This window comes from Penicillium vulpinum, assembly GCF_028829585.1.
Source record: "Penicillium vulpinum strain IBT 29486 chromosome Unknown utg000004l_segment0_segment0, whole genome shotgun sequence".
Lineage (NCBI taxonomy): Eukaryota > Fungi > Ascomycota > Eurotiomycetes > Eurotiales > Aspergillaceae > Penicillium > Penicillium vulpinum.
The window spans coordinates 6,004,769-6,022,309 of NW_026643244.1; the positions used below are offsets into that span (position 1 = coordinate 6,004,769).

Below are 17,541 nucleotides of genomic sequence, written 5' to 3' on the forward strand. Positions count from 1 at the left end.
GTTTTGCTTTAGAATTACCAACTCGTTCTCCAGATTTATTTTGCCAGGCCAATCCAATTCTCTCTTCCCCCCCCCTTTTTTTGGCTGCAACAATGGGAGATGGTTGTTACCTTTCCTATAGAGACGCCAGCCCAAAGACAGGTCCTAGGCGTGGCTATCACGTTCTCTATCCTGACTGTGGTAGCAGTGTGTCTGCGACTGCTAGCTCATCATCTTGCGCAAAAGCAATGGATAACGAGCGATTATTTCATAATTGCTGCCGGTGTGAGAATTTACCCAACCAAGTCGAACAATACCAACTATGCTAAACAATACAGATCTTCGCCGTCAGCCTTCAGTCCATCAGCATCACCGGCGTGATACAAGCGGGCATTGGTTATGATCATGTCACTACAATCGCAGGCATATATGGAATTGAGCCCATCACCAAACTCCTCAAACTGATCATCTCGTTGCAATTCCTCTGGGTTCTGAGTCTCAGTTGTACCAAAATCTCGATCTTGTTCTCATATCTTCGCATCTTTCCCGTCATGTGGGTCGTGCGGATCTCCTGGACAACAATAGGAGCGATCATATCCTGGACCGTTGGGACAATACTGGCTGGGTGTCTGATCTGTCGACCCATTGCTTATAACTGGGACCAGACTATTCCTGGAGGATTGTCTAGAAACCAAGTTACCTCATTCACGATGACAGGGGTAATAAATCTTATTACCGACATCGTTGTGCTGGTGACACCTATGCCGCTGCTGTATAACCTGCAGATGGCAAGGTATAAGAAAGTGACATTGATCACTATCTTCGGTCTGGGAGCAGTGTAAGAGCTACAGCCAGTAAGGCAAATGTGAAAGGGTCTTTGCTAACCTGGAATATAGCACGTGCATCATCAGCATTCTTCGTATCTCCGTACTCACTACCGTGGACTTCGCGGATATCACCTACTCAATTCCCCGTGCCAACATCTTCAGCGGCCTTGAGCCCTGTCTAGCTGTCATTCTTGCTTCGATCCTATGATGCGCCCTCTCCTGGGGCGTTCTAAATATACACCTGAGGTGAAAGCTCGCCTATCGAATAAGTCTTTGTCCTCGTCTAGAAGATCTAAGTCTACTGGCGATCACGAGTTCCAGCAACTGCAGGATAACTCGAGTGAGCTGTCTTTGCGGCCAATTCGGCCAAAGCATGATCTTGATGTCGCAGGTCAAACTTCTACCGATACGAGAGAGATATCTCATGGGCGCGAAAGTTCTCTTGGAGAGAGCAGAAAAGGTCAGAGGCAGAACAGAGGCTGGGGAATTTCTGCGAAGCAGGAATGGGCCGTGTTGTATGGACGGAAGTAATATCAACACCGCCTTTCCTCAAACTTCGTTATACCAAACTAGGAAATATTTACGCCTTACTCCCCAGGCGACGAATTTTGATTCGCTCTTTCCACTGATTTTATCTATTGTTCTTTCCATTCATATTGATACATGGATTGTTTATATACCACATTGTTTGGGACCTGTTTTCATTTCAACACCTGGCTTCTCAAAAGATTTCTTCTTTTGTAAATTATCTTCTCAAACAACGGGTTCCTTGATCTTGTCGTTAATCTACAAAATGTTGCTCAGATATCTTCTCGCGTTGGTGATCCAACTTTGTTGGGTTACTCTCGGGTTTGCCCACGAAGACGCGACAATTGTGTGTTTACCTCCCAAGAAGAACCACTGAGAGAATGAGGGTACTAACAATGTACAGACAATCCCATGGGTCACAGATGCGCCTGATTACTTCCAGGGCTATGGAGGAAGGGCCATAGGCATGGTATGTATCTTGATTGCTTGTCCTGGGACACATCACTAACAACCAACGCAGAAAGATGCAACCACAACCTATGGAATCAACTGTCTTTCAGGCCTAACAACCTGTCACAGATTTAGCCCAGACCTGACTGTTATCTACGGACCAAACAGTAAGCATATAACAGCCCCCCAAACAGTTTATACTGACTTGTCGATATAGCATATGAGATGATTGCCAGTGGCTACAAATTTGATTACACCTCAGGTTGCACGCTCATTGGTTCTCCAGCACCCACTGGCGCGTCTTGCACAGAAACAAAGTTCATACATCAAAGTAGTGTTATCAGCTCGGCCACAGTGCTTGTTCCAGCCACTGGCGCTGATTCCACCCTTGGAATTTTCCCAGCACCCTTAATCGTGACAGATACTGGAAACTTCCCTGCGCCTTCTACCTCAACTGAAAACAAAGCGTCTGACAATTCTCATGTTTCAACAAGTGACGCCAGCTTGACTGTGCCTGCGACCATGACGGTTGATTCTGCTCACCCTGCCTCTTCAACTGGTGGGAGTGCGACTGCAACTGGCAGCCTGGTTGTGCCTACGGAGGGCGCCTTCCTGAATTCGAAAACCATGACAACTGGTGTCCCGACCTATTTCGGCAACGGAACTTCACCGGCTCACAACAATGGCACAGTGACAGTGACTGTTCTTGCTAGCACTATTCCGTGTCATTGTGAGTGTGACTGCAGACAAAATGAGACCGCTACTGCCACTATTACTGTTCCAATGGCGATGAAAAGCTACGGAGTCAAGACGGCTGCACCCATGGCATTGATGTGTGGAATCGTTGCTGGCATCATGTTCTGGATGTGAACTTGAGTTAAGATGCGCGATATGCCCCTAGGTGTAGGGGCTGGATGGTTTATTTTGACGCAAATGGATTTACCATTTGGATATCAACGTTGGAACCTATGGTGAGATGGGATCCTGGATTTAAGAACAGAATAGTTCGAATCTAAACTTTTGATTGGTTTCCAATTATGAATTAGGTTAGGAAATAATTCCGCGCTGTACATAATTCGTCGGTATAAAATGCTTGGTAACAAATTGATAATGATCTCGGGGATAAGGAATTAATGCCGCTGACAAATTCTTTCTCATCAAATCAGTGTGCTTACGGAGCTAGGACAAAGCCCGCGGACGTGGGGTTAATTCCGTCCTGTCTGTGATTGGCTATCAGTGACGATAATACACTGCCCCTCTAAAGAAAGTAATAGACAGTAAAAGATTTCTGAAATCTCACCCATGGCACCATTTATAGATTCGGAATCCACATCATGTATAAAACCCCTGTCCACCTGTTGTTTATCCTCCTTGGAATCGCTCTGTATCACTTCACCCCGCAATTAATCACCCGTCTCCCGTCCCCTATCAAAATATTCACAATGGCCTCCACTCCCGAATTCAAGAACGCAGCTACTTCCACTCTTTTGGAGTTGGTCAAGGCTCGCCGCACATACTACGACCTCAAGGGCGAGAGCCCTGTCTCCGACGATGTCATTGAGAGCATTGTTAAGGACTCGGTTCTCCACGTCCCCAGCTCCTTCAACACTCAGACCTCCCGTGTTGTCCTCCTGCTGAAGGAGGAGCACCAGAAGCTCTGGGATATTGCCATTCAGATCATGGAGGGTCTTGTCGCCGCTGGCCACGTCCCTAAGGAAATGTTCGAGAACTCCACCAAGCCCAAGCTGAACTCTTTCCGTGCTGCCTACGGAACCGTACGTTTGCCCTCCCCGATATGACCACACTTTGCATCAAAATGTAGTGAACCACCAGCTTACCCTTAATCCAGGTTCTTTTCTTCGTTGACTACGAGTCCCTTGCTGGTATCAAGGAGAAGTTCGCCATCTACGCCGATAAGTTCGATCCCTTTGCCCTGGAGTCCAATGCTATGTCTCAGTACCTTGGTATGTGATATCTTCTTCGGCCTTGAGTCAGAAACAAGTCATTTGAAACTAACTATTACCAGTCTGGACTGCCCTTCAGTCCGAGGGCTTCGGCGCCAACCTCCAGCACTACAGCCCCCTCATCGATGAGCAGGTTGCCAAGACCTGGAACATCCCCGCCTCATGGAAGTTGGATGCCCAGCTGGTCTTCGGTACTCCCAACTCTGAGCCCTCCGAGAAGGCCTTCGCTCCTATTGAAGACCGCTTCAAGGTTTTCGGCAAATAAGCATATTATTAAGACGCATATCAATTTAGCCTCATGAATAAAGAGCAATGACTTAGATCTTCAGTTTCACAATTATTGTACAAATCTCAAAAGTAGTAGGGCGTGCTGCATACATAGTCTAACCCCACTTCAGCAAGGAGAGTATATGTACATGCCTGGGGTGTGCATGTAGGGTAATCCTGATCAAAGCTTATTTCAACATCCACAATTTGACTGAAGATCAGATCAGATAAAGAAAACCCTTAATAATCAAGACTTGCGGTCTGAATATAACCGAAGATTAGCCTGATGCAAGGGCCCGTTCTCTTCGGCCTCGGAAATCGGATTCCGCCATGCCGCGAATCCGATTGGATGAAAAACTCTTTAGATATTGGGCATCAAATTATCGTGTCAATCATTGACGATCAAGCCGGATATACATTTGATGTACATTTAATTCTTCATTCTTGAACATTCCAAGCATAGTCCCAGGAGTAGATCTACTGATCTCATGTACCGTGCAAATGATTGACATGTTTCTTACCATTTTCCCTCTGCTTCCAAATAAGAAGTGGAAGATCTCGACGTTCAATTCCTAAATTTTTCGCTAGACATGACTGTACACATGACTATAGACATACCTGTTCATAAAAGATAAAACAGACCCACTGTTCAGGAGTATTCGCATGCTTCCGCAAGGGATACCGGTGAGCACGATGGCGCGAGTATATGCAGAGGTGCGTTGTACATCCATGTACAGAGTACCTTGTACATAGATAGTAGACGGTTGACCTACCTTATTGTGGGTAAATCCAAACTCCAACTCCACTCCATCTAATCACCAATTTAGCCGTTTTTCGCCTTTAAAGAATTTTTTTTTCCTTCTCTTCGACTCCAAAATTGTACTCTTACCAACTATCGTGTCTCTGGCAGATTAACAATGTCATCTGAACACGCGGGTGCAGACCCCCGCGCCAAAGCGCCTCAAGATCTAGATCTTACCCCTCCACAAGCTCAAGATAGAGACTCAGCACCAGTATCCAGCCGATCTTCAATGTCCTACACAAGGACATACTCAACACCAGCGACCGGGACACAAACTCCTGATCCACTGATGGGCAGCACGAAAATGGTGGGCAAAGTCACCCTCCAAGAGCTCTCGATCAATGACATCAGTCGTGAAATCAACCAGAGTTATGAACTCGACACAACAAGCAAAATGAAAAACAGAAAACACGCAGACTCAGTATCTCGTCCTCATCCCGACAGCGACGAAGAATCGGCATCCGGATCCCCGATCCGCAGCAAACAAGGCATCCCACCCGAGCTCTCAAGCTTCACAGCCGAGCTTCTCCTAATCTTCGTCTGCTCAGCAGGCCTAATGCTCTTCTCTTTCCTGCTGGGCGACATGCTCGCCCCGCAAGAACAAATCAAGACAGCCCTCGGCATCACCAACACCCAACTCCCCTGGGTCGTCGGCGCCTTCAATACAGCAAACGGGCTGTCGGTAATCATCTCCGGCTCGCTAACAGACCTAATGCCACCGAAGCTCCTAATGGTCGGAGCCTTCGCCTGGCTGGCCGCATGGAACTTAATCGGCGCATTCACTCTCAACCCATCCCGCTACGTGCTGTTCTTCGTCATGCGCGCAATGCAGGGTCTCGCTATCGGCGTCCTCGTCTCGGGGAGCATGAGTATCCTGGGCCGCGTCTACACACCCGGTATCCGCAAGAACCGAGTCTTCTCAGCAATGGCCGCTACCGCTCCGTTCGGGTTCTCTCTCGGCGCACTCCAGGGTGGAGCATTGTACCAACATCTCCCATGGATCTTCGGGTCAAACGCTATTATCTGCGTGTTTTTGTCTGCGGCTGCTTGGTTCGCTATTCCGCCTCTCCGACCCATCGCCGATGTCTCCGGTAAGGAAGCACCGTCGCTCAAGCAATTCGACTATATCGGTGGCTTCTGTGCTGCTGGCGGTTGCGTGTGTCTCTTGTTCGGGCTAACGCAGGGCCCCGTTGCGGACTGGTCCCCTTACACGTACGCTTTAATCATCGTCAGCGTCGGACTGTTCGTTGGGCTATTCTTCGCAGAACGCAACGCTGTTCGCCCTCTCATCCCTAACCGCCTCTGGCGCACACCGGGCTTCACTCCGCTCATGATCGCTTACTTCCTTGGCTTCGGGTCCTTCTTCGGCTGCTGGCAGTTCTACGCGATTCAGTTCTGGCTGCGTATCCAACACGCCACTCCCATTGCTGTTGCGCTGTATCATATCCCCAACGCGCTAGTCGGTGTCCTGGCAACGTTGATCGTTGCCCGAACTCTACATCTCGTTCCAGGTCACTATATCTACACCGTATCCATGCTAGCCTTCACACTTGGATCGGCGTTCTTCCTGCCGCAGACTGCAAACACCAGTTACTGGGCGCTTTCGTTCCCGGGTATTTCGCTGGTGACATTCGGGCCTGATCTTGCTTTTGCGGCGGCTTCGATCTTCATTACTAGCAACGTTGAACGGTCTTATCAGGGGAGTGCGGGCGCTTTGTTGGTTACGAATCAGAATCTTTCGTCGGCGATTATGACTAGTGTTGCTGATGCTATTGGTACGCGTGTTGATAGAGGACCGGATGGGGAAATTGGTCTTGATGGGCTGCATGCTATTTGGTGGTTTGCTCTTGCGGCGCAGTTGCTTGCTGCGTTGATCACGATTGTTTGGGTCAGAATTCCCAAGGAGGAGGAGAAGGAGCACGTCACTTGATTTTGATGTTACTAGATTTTTTTTAATTAGAAATAGACTCTTTTGCTAAGGCCTTAGATATGACCCCCGTTTGATATACAATTTTCCCGTTTTTATGCCCAAGAGCGCATATCTGCGTAATTATATGCAAGCATGTATCATGAAAAGGGATAATCACTAGAGGGCCCTGTTGGCGATATTATCTCTACTATCTTTTGCGTTTGCATTCTTGATCTTTGCAAACCGTACTTAGTGAAATAGTAGAGAAAGAATAGACAGAAGTGTCAGTTGGCCACCCATCCCTCAGAGATATATATCAAGATACCGAACCCAAGCCTATAAACAAAAGAAAAAGAGAAGTTGCCATACCATCCAAATGCAATCATAGAACATAAACAAGAAATTTCGTGTGTAGATCCGAACAAAGATGGAAAAATATATGTATCGAAATGAAAGAACCAAAATGTCATCAAGCATCCATAACCAGCCTATGTTCACTGGTACTCTTCTTCGGAGTTGCCTCTTGCATAATGCTCATCTCAGTGGTAACCTCGATGCCACCGAGGGAACTATGACCAGAATGATTATCAGGCTTAGTCAAAATATTGATCGAACACATATCATAGTCTGTATCGTGATTGTGGCTATACAGCTGAGTACGACGAGTCTGAGTGCGAGTTCCCGTAAGGTTTGTCACGGTGGCTTTGCTGGCAGTATAGCGATTGGAACTATCTGCAGCGAGAAGCCTGGGGAAGATGCGGCTGATGATGGGTCGCAAGAATGGCAGACAGGAGCACATAATGGCGACGTTGCATTCTGCGGCGGTCCAGTAGGCAGCTGCGACGTTGCTGTCTGTTTTGTGGATTAGTTTGGATTAGTAGATTAGAGAGGACAAGAATATGACATACACGAAGTATCGGGGCTTTTTGCTACCTCACGTAAACTAGACAGACGGAGAATGCTAGTGACCACAACCAAGATACCCATAGCAAAAACGCCCATTAGGGCGATCTTCTGCGTTTGGGGCAACTGTAGTTTGGAAAGTAGTGGCATGGGCAGCAACAGTAGTGCTATATCGGTTGTAATGTTCATAGCCGCATTGAAGAACCAGAGTGCCTCGAATTTGAGACAGTTGCCCGGCAAGCCCTTGTTCCAAAATTTGGCCACGGGGACACAATTTACGAAGCCACTCACAACGGCCCACGATGAGTATGCAGCCACGATTGCCATCAGGGCATAGCAGATGAGGCGGAATGGTTTGCCGGGGAAGATGCGTAAATATTGGAAGAGAATGGAGAATTTGGTAAATGCCAGGCTGGCGTTGTACATTGGAATTGCAGCCCATAGACACTGAGAAGAAGTCAGGTGAGTTTACACTAAACAAGGAAATAGGTAAAGAGTAAAGCATACCTTCAGTTGTTGCTGTAAGACATGAGTGGAAAGAATTGCTGAGTGAACGCCCATGCTATAATGTAGTTCTATCTTGTCTGTCAGCGGGGTGATTTTTGAATTCACCGAGGCATCGTGAACGTACGGGCAGCGACGAGTGCGAGATATATAAGGGAAAACATCTGCAAATATATTTTGTTAGCGATCCGTCCACCTAGCGCTAGAACTGAGTATTCAAGAAGCATACCAAAGAGATCAGAATAGCCCAATCTTCAGGACCAGTGATTTTCATCAAACCAAGTCGCGCATAGAACCGCATTGCGACAATGACAGTGGAGATAGCAGTCAGTACTGCAGTCACCACCAATGCCCGTCGGCCATGAGAAGCTCCATTATCATCACCTCGAGGAAGTAGCGTGTGGATTAAAGCGTTCATATTGAACATCGAAGCCAAGGACCGAAATGTAGCGAGCGTAGTTCTAAAATGAGCGTGTGTATAAAATGCAGATTCTGTAATCGATCATGCTAGTGTAGCGTAGCACAAGGGCCTCCGATCGATGTAGCTCACTGCATTGAACTTAGGACCGGGAGCACCAGGAAAGCGAGTGTGATATCAGAATAGAAAACAATCGATAGTCCTTCTCGGAGATAGGGAGCGGGGACGAACTCATTTGAACAAGATCTCAACGACGGTCAATGTCTGCGCAAACTGCGGAGAACTATTTCATGCATGGTACGACCCAGTCTTGGAAGCCAGTTCATGGTAAACCCCCACTATTTCGAATAGTCTGCTCAATAGCGCCGCACCGGTCGGTGATCCCAGGTCCCCGTCCAGGTTGCTGGGAGGCCTTGGTGTGCCGAGGTGACGGCTCCGGTATACACCATGTGGCCTGAGGGCCTGCACGCTGCAGAGAAAACTTCCATTGAAGCCTCTAGCGCGGAAGTTTAGTCGCCGAGTCTCCACTATGGGGAGCATGTATGGATCCCGACGAGGCGATGTTTGGTTGTTTTTATGCGAGGGGCTCGCATAATGGGATAGGATTGACATCTGCCTGCTAAGTTCGTGACGGAAATCCCAAAGCTATCTTCTCAAGTTTCCTCGTTGGGTATAGAAGTTGAGAACAGGCCTCTGCGTCCGTCCATAATATCCACTTTTGTGGGAAGTATGCGGTGTTTGGCACTAGTCTAGTGTCGTCATTCTAGTAGTATTGATGTTGTATGTTAATCCGGGGGTCCGTTACTGCCGAATTGCATGTTGGGTGTATGTGCAGTGTTGACATACATTTTGCAAGCGACACAGTAGAAGATCTATGTTGGAAACAATTCATAGACGACAAAGGACCTTGGTGGAAAGGAGGAGGGGAAGAACGTAGTAGGATCGACAGTGATCGCTTGCATCACTTCCTAGTCGGGTTAGGGTATGTCCCCTTTATTGCTCCTTTATTTTGATCTCCGGGACTATTTGATCTTGTTATCTCCGTAGTTGTACGGAGTACTGTATACTGGACTCTACACTGGATATACTGGAGTATTGTTTCCAGCGACTGCTTCGATGAACACTCTCTTGCCATGGAAGATCAGTACCGGCCAACTCCCAGAATAGGAGTGTCTTTGCCATATAGCGCACTGAGTGGTGAAACGCAAAGATCGCCGCAGTTCAATAACGATGTGGATGGCCTCCACATAAGAGAGCCATGGAATGAGCCAACGTGTGGAGCTTGCCATGACTCGTGTCACTGGCCACGGAGTATTACTACCCCAAACGCTGTCCACAGTCACTTATATGTCGATTGCCTGGGGATCTATATGTTGAGCCTGACTAACAAGCTGATCGACCGACCTTGTGAGATGATTTTGTACTTCAGTGCAGATCTCGGGTCTATCTTGGAATGCTGAGTACAATATAGAACGTACATTCACTCGTCATCGCATTGCTAGTATCCAATATGCAAACATATCACATTCAATAGAACGGGAAGCATCCGAAGTTCGCTAGTTAGGATCTACTTTATAGATTGACTATATCAAAAGTCACTTCCCACCCCCAAACCTGGAAACCCGGAGATCTAAAGATCAGCCCTATTTCTTGGACATGTATACCAACCCAATAGTCTATTTTGCATGGTGAACCCTCAAAACACACAACCTTAGCTTCAACCACTGCATACCCTCAAAACCTACCCTCCAGCCAACTCAACAACAACCTGCCCCTTCTTCCCAAGCGCCGCCCTCACAGTGGTCCCCAACTCCCCACTAAGCTGTCCAATCCTCCGCCTAACCCAAACATGATCCTCATCCCTATAATCCAACAAAACAGCCCTAAACCTCTCAACCCGCGTCGGGAAGATCTCCAATCTCTCCAACGCAACCCCATCACCACCACTCCTCTCCTTCACAACAACCCTCCACAAAGCCCCCAGATCATTCCTATACTCCTCATTCAGCGCATAATCATCCACAAAGTCCCCACAACCATAGATAATCAACTTCCCATGATAAACCTCCACACCCTGAACATGATGCGACGAATGTCCATGGACAATGTCAACCGCACACTCATCGACGAGGAAATGCGCTAGCGAAGTAATCTTCCCATCAGGCTGCCACGCATAATTCGGCCCCCAATGAACCGAAAATACCTTCAACGCAGGCTTGCTTCCTTCCGCATCAACAAGCATTTCTTTCACCCGGGCGCGCGTGTCGCGCGTGTAATCAAACAGATTGAATCCCGGCACCTCGGCCCACACGCGCGGGTGGTCAGAGGCCGAGTACACATGCACCGCGTAGCGGCGCTGTTCGTCTTCCACGGTCTCCGAGGCTCTGGGCAGATGTAGCACAGCAGGTCTGCGTGCATCGGCGGCTGTTTCACCGACGCCCGCGTAAGCGATGTTTGCTTGTTGCATTGTTTGCACTGTTTCTGTGAGACCGGCTGTGCCGAAGTCGAGGGTGTGGTTGTTGGCTAGACTGGCGTAGTCGATGCCGCCGGCGTGCAGAATCGGCGCGAGGTTTGCTGGGTGCATGCGGTAGTTGAAGACTTTGTTGGGCCATGGGATTGGGGCTGTTGTTACGGCGGTCTCGAGGTTGATGCATGTTAGTGTTGAGGATTGGAGGAGCGGGAGGGTTGTGCCCCATGGGGACGAGGGAGTGTAGTTTCCTTTTGCTAGGAGGGTTGGGTGGGCTTTTATGAAGGTTGTGGCGATGCGTTCGTCGTGTTGGTTTGGGACGTGCTCTGGCATTAGTTGGTCGACGAGGCGGCCGAGCATTACGTCGCCGGTGAAGGTGAGAGTGAAGTCTTTTTGGGTGGACATTTTAGAGAGTAGGTGGTTGGAGGAATTGGTATTGGTATTCAGTTGATCTGGGTTCAATTGAGTTGATTGGTGGTGGATTTGGGAATAAGGTTGGATGGAAGTCATTATGACATCGGTCCTCATGAAGTAGAAGTTAAGACGTACAGAAGCATTTTGAAGAACATGTTAAAAGTAAATAATGGCGATTTCACATTATAAAATACAATTCATTGGAGACACTTTTTTTTAAATAATAACACAACCAGGGACAAGATATCCTAGTAAAGTGAGTGGTATCTTTGTGCGCCGTTTATCTCACGAGAAACACCGATTTGCAAAACATTATCCGAATATCATTATGTTCGTCACTGCTTGAGCGGACCTCGAACCTATCGTCTCATCTCTGCCAACTCGCGCTCCTTTGCTCTGAGCATCTCGCGCATCTGTTCGGCTTCGCGTTCAAGTCGGGCACGGCGATCAACCGAGTCTCCAAGAGACGCGATGCCAGGCAAAGGCTGCGGCGGGTGGGGCGAAGGCGAGATAGAGTGGTGGATAGAAGGCGGACGTGGCAGAGTAGTATCCGAGCGAGGCTCGCTTCGAACATCTGGTTGGTTCAGAATGGACGAGATAGAGCTAAGACGACCGGGAGGACTAGGATTGGCCGAAGACATGATCGGAGGCAATTGATTTGATCCTGCTTCGAGGGTAGATGGGGCTGGTATACCTTCTGTCGTGGTCTCGGCCAATGTTCGTTTCTTGGGAAGGGTGAGGGAGTTTGGAGAGGCAGATCGTCGCCCGTACTGAGAGCCGGGCGAATTTCCTAGTCGCTCCACCCCCAGGGGCTTAGGTAGGCTGTTGGGTAAACCGTGTGACATCGAGAGACCATGTGCAAGCGGCATGGATGAAGCATTGTAACCGGTGAAATCAACTGGTGGTGGCGCAAAAGGCAAGGGACGAGGGGCGTCTTCGGATTTTCCGTGCGCCATGTGGTAGTGATCCGCGGGCTCACTACTCATATACCGATAGTGATCGTCATGGCCATGGGCCAGAGCAGCAGGTGATGCCTCCGGAGATGCCGATGAGCCATTGGAAGAAATGGTGGCAGCAGTGGGAGACTGATCTCGTAGGGCGGGAACAACGCGTTTGCGTCGTTTAATAATGGACTTTTTCATGTTGGTGGGGCGATAGCATCCGTGGAGCTTATAATACAATCCTAGGTTGTGTTAGACACAAATCAGACCATATTGTCTATACTGGACCCAAACTTACCACAAGCGTTGCAAATGGGATGGCCCTGTTCGTCGCGCCGCCATAGAGGGGTGACGGTTGTGCCGCAATTTTGACACGCAACCAAGGTATTAGGCCCCTCGGCAGGAGCAGGAGCCTTCACCGGTGGTTCCTCTTGCGTCGCAGGCTCAGACTCTTGTGCTGGTTGACGGCCCCACGAAGATTGGGTGGTAGCCGCTCCTCGGGGAGCAGACTTGTATATCCGGTTGTTGTACGCGGGACATCCATCGCATCCTTCTGCGCCACCAGTGCCATTGCAACTACCACCACCAGGGCATGAGCCCTTGCAACCACCTTCGGAGGAACCACCACAGTGAGAGCTCGTAGGAGGCGGTGGCTTCTCAGCACCCTCTGATTGCATCCGATTCCGTTTTGTGGGGCGAGCGACGTTGCGAGCTTTGAGGTAGAGACCGCAGGCGTTGCAGATCATTGCTCCCGTGGGAGAACGACGCCAGAGTGGAGTACTTTTTGTACCGCAATTGCTAAAAGAGATGGGGTTAGCCCATGGCCTTTATAACCTAATTATGGATGGAGGCCACCCAGACGAGACTCACCTGCATGAATGCCCTAGGAAAGTTGTGTCTTTTTGGCTGCCAGGGGATGTTTTTTCATTCGGGATTTCATTATGCCCCATCCATTGATTTGATCCAGATTGACTGGATCCTTGCATCATGCCATCCTCCCGGTAGTGGTCTGCTAGATGTTCACGACCGGCTTGCGCCGAAGAAATCAACTGCTGCGCAGCGTCCAAATCTTCCGCTGATGGTTGTCGCATTGGAACGTCCGGATTGCGAGGCAGAGAGTGAAGCGCTTCCATTTGTGGGAGAGATGCTAACATTACAACCTGTGATTCGGGCCAGGAATCCGTCGGCCTTGGTGATTTTTAAGAATGGGAGGATCGAATATGGACGAAACGGAAGCGAAAGGGAGAATGAAAACCCTAGGATGTGAGGGCGATGTCGTACCACAGTCAAGAGCAGAATGCACCGTATCACTTAAAAACCAAATGTCGGTCAAGCTGACGGTTAGAAGAAGATGGGAAAAAAAGTCAGGCCAGCAGGAAGATCTGCAGCCACGATGCTGCAGGCTCGGGGGGGTGAGATCGCAGGGTGGATGATGAACTCGGGATAATCGAAAAGAAGTGAACGTCGGAATGCCGTCACAAAGAAATCAGGAAATCAAAGTGTCGAGTAGATTTAACTAATGAACCCGCCACCAAAAGATATGAGCCGATTTGTACAAAGTATGGAACAGTGGCGACCCAACGGCGTGGAACAGTCAGGTGATAGTGATTGTGACAATTGACAGCACACCACAGGTTCTGGTCTGACTAGCAAGCGATCCTGGGGGGGTGGACAGTTTCGTTCCGGGACGGGGGGCCCGATGCAAAAGGACTTTCAGCGAGACAGGGATTGGTTGAGAGGCTAGGGAGCTGCAAGATGGTGATCACTCCGCGTTAGGACTGGGCAAAGTGGGCACACAAGATGTGATGAAGGCGATAAGGGGGTGGTGGACAAGGATTGGAGGAGATAGAGATTGTATGAAAAGGTATAAGTTGGGGAAAGGATTAGATGGAAAAAAAAAGGATGAAAAAGGAGAGAAATTAGAAGAGGCGAGATCAAATTGCTTATCGCCAAAGAAAGGGATTGGGGTTTATCGATCTAAGAAGGGGGGGATCGACGGGACCATATCAATCTATCATATCTAGGGCCAAGGATCTCATCTAATCATTTCTATTTTACTTTTTTCTTTTTCACCTCAACAGTTCTCTTTATATTAAGAAATCTCTGTCTACTGATTCTGCATGATTCTATATATCAGATATCCATGTGACTCCACATGACCTGATCAAGATTAGACAAAACAAGTGGAAAACAAGTGAAAAAAAGGTGGGAAGAGTGGGAATTCCACCTTCCAATATGAGGTTGAAGTGGGGCGATCATAGGCAATCAGATATCTAATGGATATGATTGGTTCAAACACACTGACTAACACTGTAATCACCTCTTTGGTTGTTCCGATTGGTTACCCGGAAATGGAACAAGCCGAAGCGAAATATGGCCACGCTGTACTTTATAGCTTAGGAATCTAGAGTACCCCCGACGGTCGATGTGATTACTAAGGTCCGGAGGACGGAGACACAAAAGTACCGTACTGTTCTTAGTACCTAAGTCCGAAGGTGGGTACATTGCGCGATATATAACTCCGTAGTCAATTCTCGGCATTTTGAGAACTAGCTTATTTTTATCAGATGATCTCTCACCGGATACTGCAATAAGGAAAAAATCAATAAATCATTAATGTCAAATGACAATGTTAGCCCACCTCCCCAGATATAGTACAGGTGTCTCTCTGTCCCTTAAACGCTGGTATCAACAAAAAAATTCACCCAGCAACCCCGCTCTCCTCTCAAATCTCCTCTATAATCACATTCTTCACCGAATTCAGACTCTCAAGGATATCTTAAGGTCATTGCGCTCATGGACATCGTATCCCGCACTCTGAAGGAAACCGCCTAAAAAGACTGTATATCCATCATAATGCCGACCCGATGCGCCCCATTATGGGACGTGACCCACCTATGCAGGCAAGCAATTTAGACCTGCTCGGCACCCCAACCCTGGTCGGATTCGCGCATGTTTGAAGGTGGCTCAATAGAGGGAATGAACTCGAGAGCAACGTATCCGAGACCGATGAAGGCGACAAGCGAACCATCGATGATGCGCAGCACGTGGTCGTGCAGCAGAATGGAACCGATAAAGATGTAGACTGTTGCCGGAACTGATTAGATACCGAATTCTCTCTGATCTGATCTAAGAGCATGCAAAAGGATTAACTTACAGACTCCACGGCCGAGGAAGGAGAAAAGGAAGGATGCATAACGGTATGCGTAGTCCGGGACGTGAGGGAGGAACTCCAATCCGGCGACGACTGGGATGATGTTAGCACTGACAATTCACGTTGTAAGTTTGGATTATCGTCGGGACTTACCGAGACCGAAGACGATCACATATGCGCCCAGGACGAAGGTACTCCAGGTGCCAGTGAAGAAGTTACTGATGCCACCGAGCACCATGAACAGGCCCACGGCGATGTTGACAATACGGCTGCATTGAGTCAGTACTGGCAAAAATGTATTCCAGGAAAAGACAACGTACAAAATGTTCGTGAAATCCATTGCGATAGCTTCGTTGAAGAGGTTAAGAGATGGAAGGAATCCTCAAGGGTATTGTGTTTGCGAATCAATAATATGCAGGGCAAGTCGCTAGGCTGCAAAGTTTTGACCAAGAAAGAGTTGGTGAACGGCTAAATTGGGTCTTCAATGGTGCGAAGTTAGCTAATGATACGAATATCGATGGCCCTCGGTCTCGCAAATTGCCCAAAGTGATGATGGAAGTTAGGTTTGGCGGAGTTCGCCAGACTGGTCCTCACTTTGATGGTTCTATCACAAAGGGAAACGCGTCTTTGATATGAAACAGTGGGTCTGAGGAGAGCTATAATGGGAAACACACCTTTGATCAAAGAGCTTGCCAAGATTTGAATGAAGCAGAACAGGGGGAAGTGGAAATGAGGGCGTCGACAGCTGCCGGCTGTGCTGTCGCAAGCAACGGGTCCGCCAAGGCCGCTGGTGTATCACGTGCTCTGCCACCGGCCAGTGCGGACGCTATGCTGTATTAGGAATAGTGTTTCTCTGACGTAGGGCTAAGTGGTTTTACTTAGCTTTATCGAGGATGGACTTTACAATGAACATTTAGGGCTGGAACTTAGTATATTCAAGATCTCATATGTAATCTTGGCTTCAGCCATTTAAAATGGTGGAGAACCAGAGATCTAAGGATATGCTTATGGGTAGAGAGAGACAATTGTTGAAAACCTACGAAAACCATACCATATCCATGTGCCTATTATATGTACTAGGGCTGGTGAAAGAGATGCTTGATTCACAGGTGGAAAGAAATTTAGCAATAGCACACGAACACAGAATGTGCAAGAGCTCGACGTATATGTAGCCGTCCAGTCCGTTAAAAACTTGTTAGATTATGCGCTTCCTGTCCCCACACCTGAACTAATTATCTTTGAGAATACCTGGCTTCTACATGGCGTTCCTCAAAGTAGGCATATGTAAAACACGGCTATGCGTATATCACTGTTTGTATGAAAGGTTAACTATGATGCCCTGAGTTTGTGATTTTATGTCAGAAATTTTCACTGCTCTTGATTACATGCATCCCCACCAATTAGGGCTCAAGAATAAAGCCGTAGACTGCGGCTCTCTCGCTATAGTTATCAATAAGGTACTTCGTGTGTGAGTTCGAATTCATGATTTGGGTTGTTTGGCTGCTTATTGCGGTCTGTGTTTTATTCATTTCATGTATCTGATTGGGTAGATGATATGGCTCGGAATTGAGTCAGATGGCTTGTGATCAAATTGTATAGATTTTCAAGGTAATGAAAAGAAATTTCGTAAAATATAATCAGCAACAGAACAGAGGGTCAAGACAAAAGCAAAGTTAAGTCCCGAAAAGCCAAGGGAGGCGATGACACAATACAAAGGCCCGAACACCGTCTTAAATATATACACACCTAGCTAGATACAATTTGTTGATTATTGTGATGATTCAACCACTAGAGGTAATTGTAAATATGTCCCCAAGGAACCCTTACAAATCTGCTTCTAATGACGCTGAAAATGTTCTGCGTGTCTGGCTGCCCCGCAGCAAATCGTTCAGCTGGTGCAACTCGCGATCATGGTGGAGAATCTGACCCAGAGCGGCACTATTGGCCCAATCAGTTATGTTGATCGTTAATAGATCATGCAGCTAACGTGCATGTGTCATCCATCCATGCATGT

The 17,541-nt window shown here is 48.0% G+C and overlaps 8 protein-coding genes across 8 annotated transcripts; 4 read left to right on the forward strand and 4 right to left on the reverse strand.

The window, feature by feature from the left end:
- Positions 1-99: 99 nt before the first annotated feature.
- On the forward strand, positions 100-1,014 carry N7479_010760 (putative integral membrane protein; the record flags this gene model as incomplete). The annotated part of the gene is made up of 3 exons (XM_057258451.1): positions 100-264; positions 318-817; positions 876-1,014. The coding sequence occupies 3 exons, from the start codon at positions 100-102 to the stop codon at positions 1,012-1,014; spliced, it is 804 nt and encodes a 267-aa protein (XP_057105909.1).
- Positions 1,014-2,654, forward strand: N7479_010761 (uncharacterized protein; the record flags this gene model as incomplete). The annotated part of the gene is made up of 5 exons (XM_057258452.1): positions 1,014-1,333; positions 1,380-1,680; positions 1,738-1,803; positions 1,855-1,951; positions 2,002-2,654. The coding sequence occupies 5 exons, from the start codon at positions 1,014-1,016 to the stop codon at positions 2,652-2,654; spliced, it is 1,437 nt and encodes a 478-aa protein (XP_057105910.1).
- Positions 2,655-3,226: 572 nt separating this feature from the next.
- N7479_010762 (uncharacterized protein) lies at positions 3,227-4,013 on the forward strand (the record flags this gene model as incomplete). The annotated part of the gene is made up of 3 exons (XM_057258453.1): positions 3,227-3,559; positions 3,634-3,748; positions 3,811-4,013. 3 exons carry the CDS (start codon positions 3,227-3,229, stop codon positions 4,011-4,013), a joined length of 651 nt encoding a protein of 216 aa, XP_057105911.1.
- A 919-nt stretch (positions 4,014-4,932) lies between these two features.
- On the forward strand, positions 4,933-6,747 carry N7479_010763 (uncharacterized protein; the record flags this gene model as incomplete). The annotated part of the gene is made up of 1 exon (XM_057258454.1): positions 4,933-6,747. One exon carries the CDS (start codon positions 4,933-4,935, stop codon positions 6,745-6,747), a length of 1,815 nt encoding a protein of 604 aa, XP_057105912.1.
- Positions 6,748-7,195: 448 nt separating this feature from the next.
- Positions 7,196-8,551, reverse strand: N7479_010764 (PTH11-like integral membrane protein; the record flags this gene model as incomplete). Its single annotated transcript, XM_057258455.1, has 5 exons — positions 7,196-7,578; positions 7,635-8,076; positions 8,137-8,204; positions 8,261-8,297; positions 8,363-8,551. The coding sequence occupies 5 exons, from the start codon at positions 8,549-8,551 to the stop codon at positions 7,196-7,198; spliced, it is 1,119 nt and encodes a 372-aa protein (XP_057105913.1).
- A 1,741-nt stretch (positions 8,552-10,292) lies between these two features.
- Positions 10,293-11,423, reverse strand: N7479_010765 (CapA family protein; the record flags this gene model as incomplete). The annotated part of the gene is made up of 1 exon (XM_057258456.1): positions 10,293-11,423. One exon carries the CDS (start codon positions 11,421-11,423, stop codon positions 10,293-10,295), a length of 1,131 nt encoding a protein of 376 aa, XP_057105914.1.
- A 368-nt stretch (positions 11,424-11,791) lies between these two features.
- Positions 11,792-13,506, reverse strand: sreA (siderophore transcription factor SreA; the record flags this gene model as incomplete). Its single annotated transcript, XM_057258457.1, has 3 exons — positions 11,792-12,615; positions 12,672-13,171; positions 13,244-13,506. The coding sequence occupies 3 exons, from the start codon at positions 13,504-13,506 to the stop codon at positions 11,792-11,794; spliced, it is 1,587 nt and encodes a 528-aa protein (XP_057105915.1).
- Positions 13,507-15,285: 1,779 nt separating this feature from the next.
- Positions 15,286-15,867, reverse strand: N7479_010767 (TVP15 family protein; the record flags this gene model as incomplete). Its single annotated transcript, XM_057258458.1, has 4 exons — positions 15,286-15,458; positions 15,531-15,620; positions 15,681-15,796; positions 15,848-15,867. The coding sequence occupies 4 exons, from the start codon at positions 15,865-15,867 to the stop codon at positions 15,286-15,288; spliced, it is 399 nt and encodes a 132-aa protein (XP_057105916.1).
- Between the last annotated feature and the right edge of the window lie 1,674 nt (positions 15,868-17,541).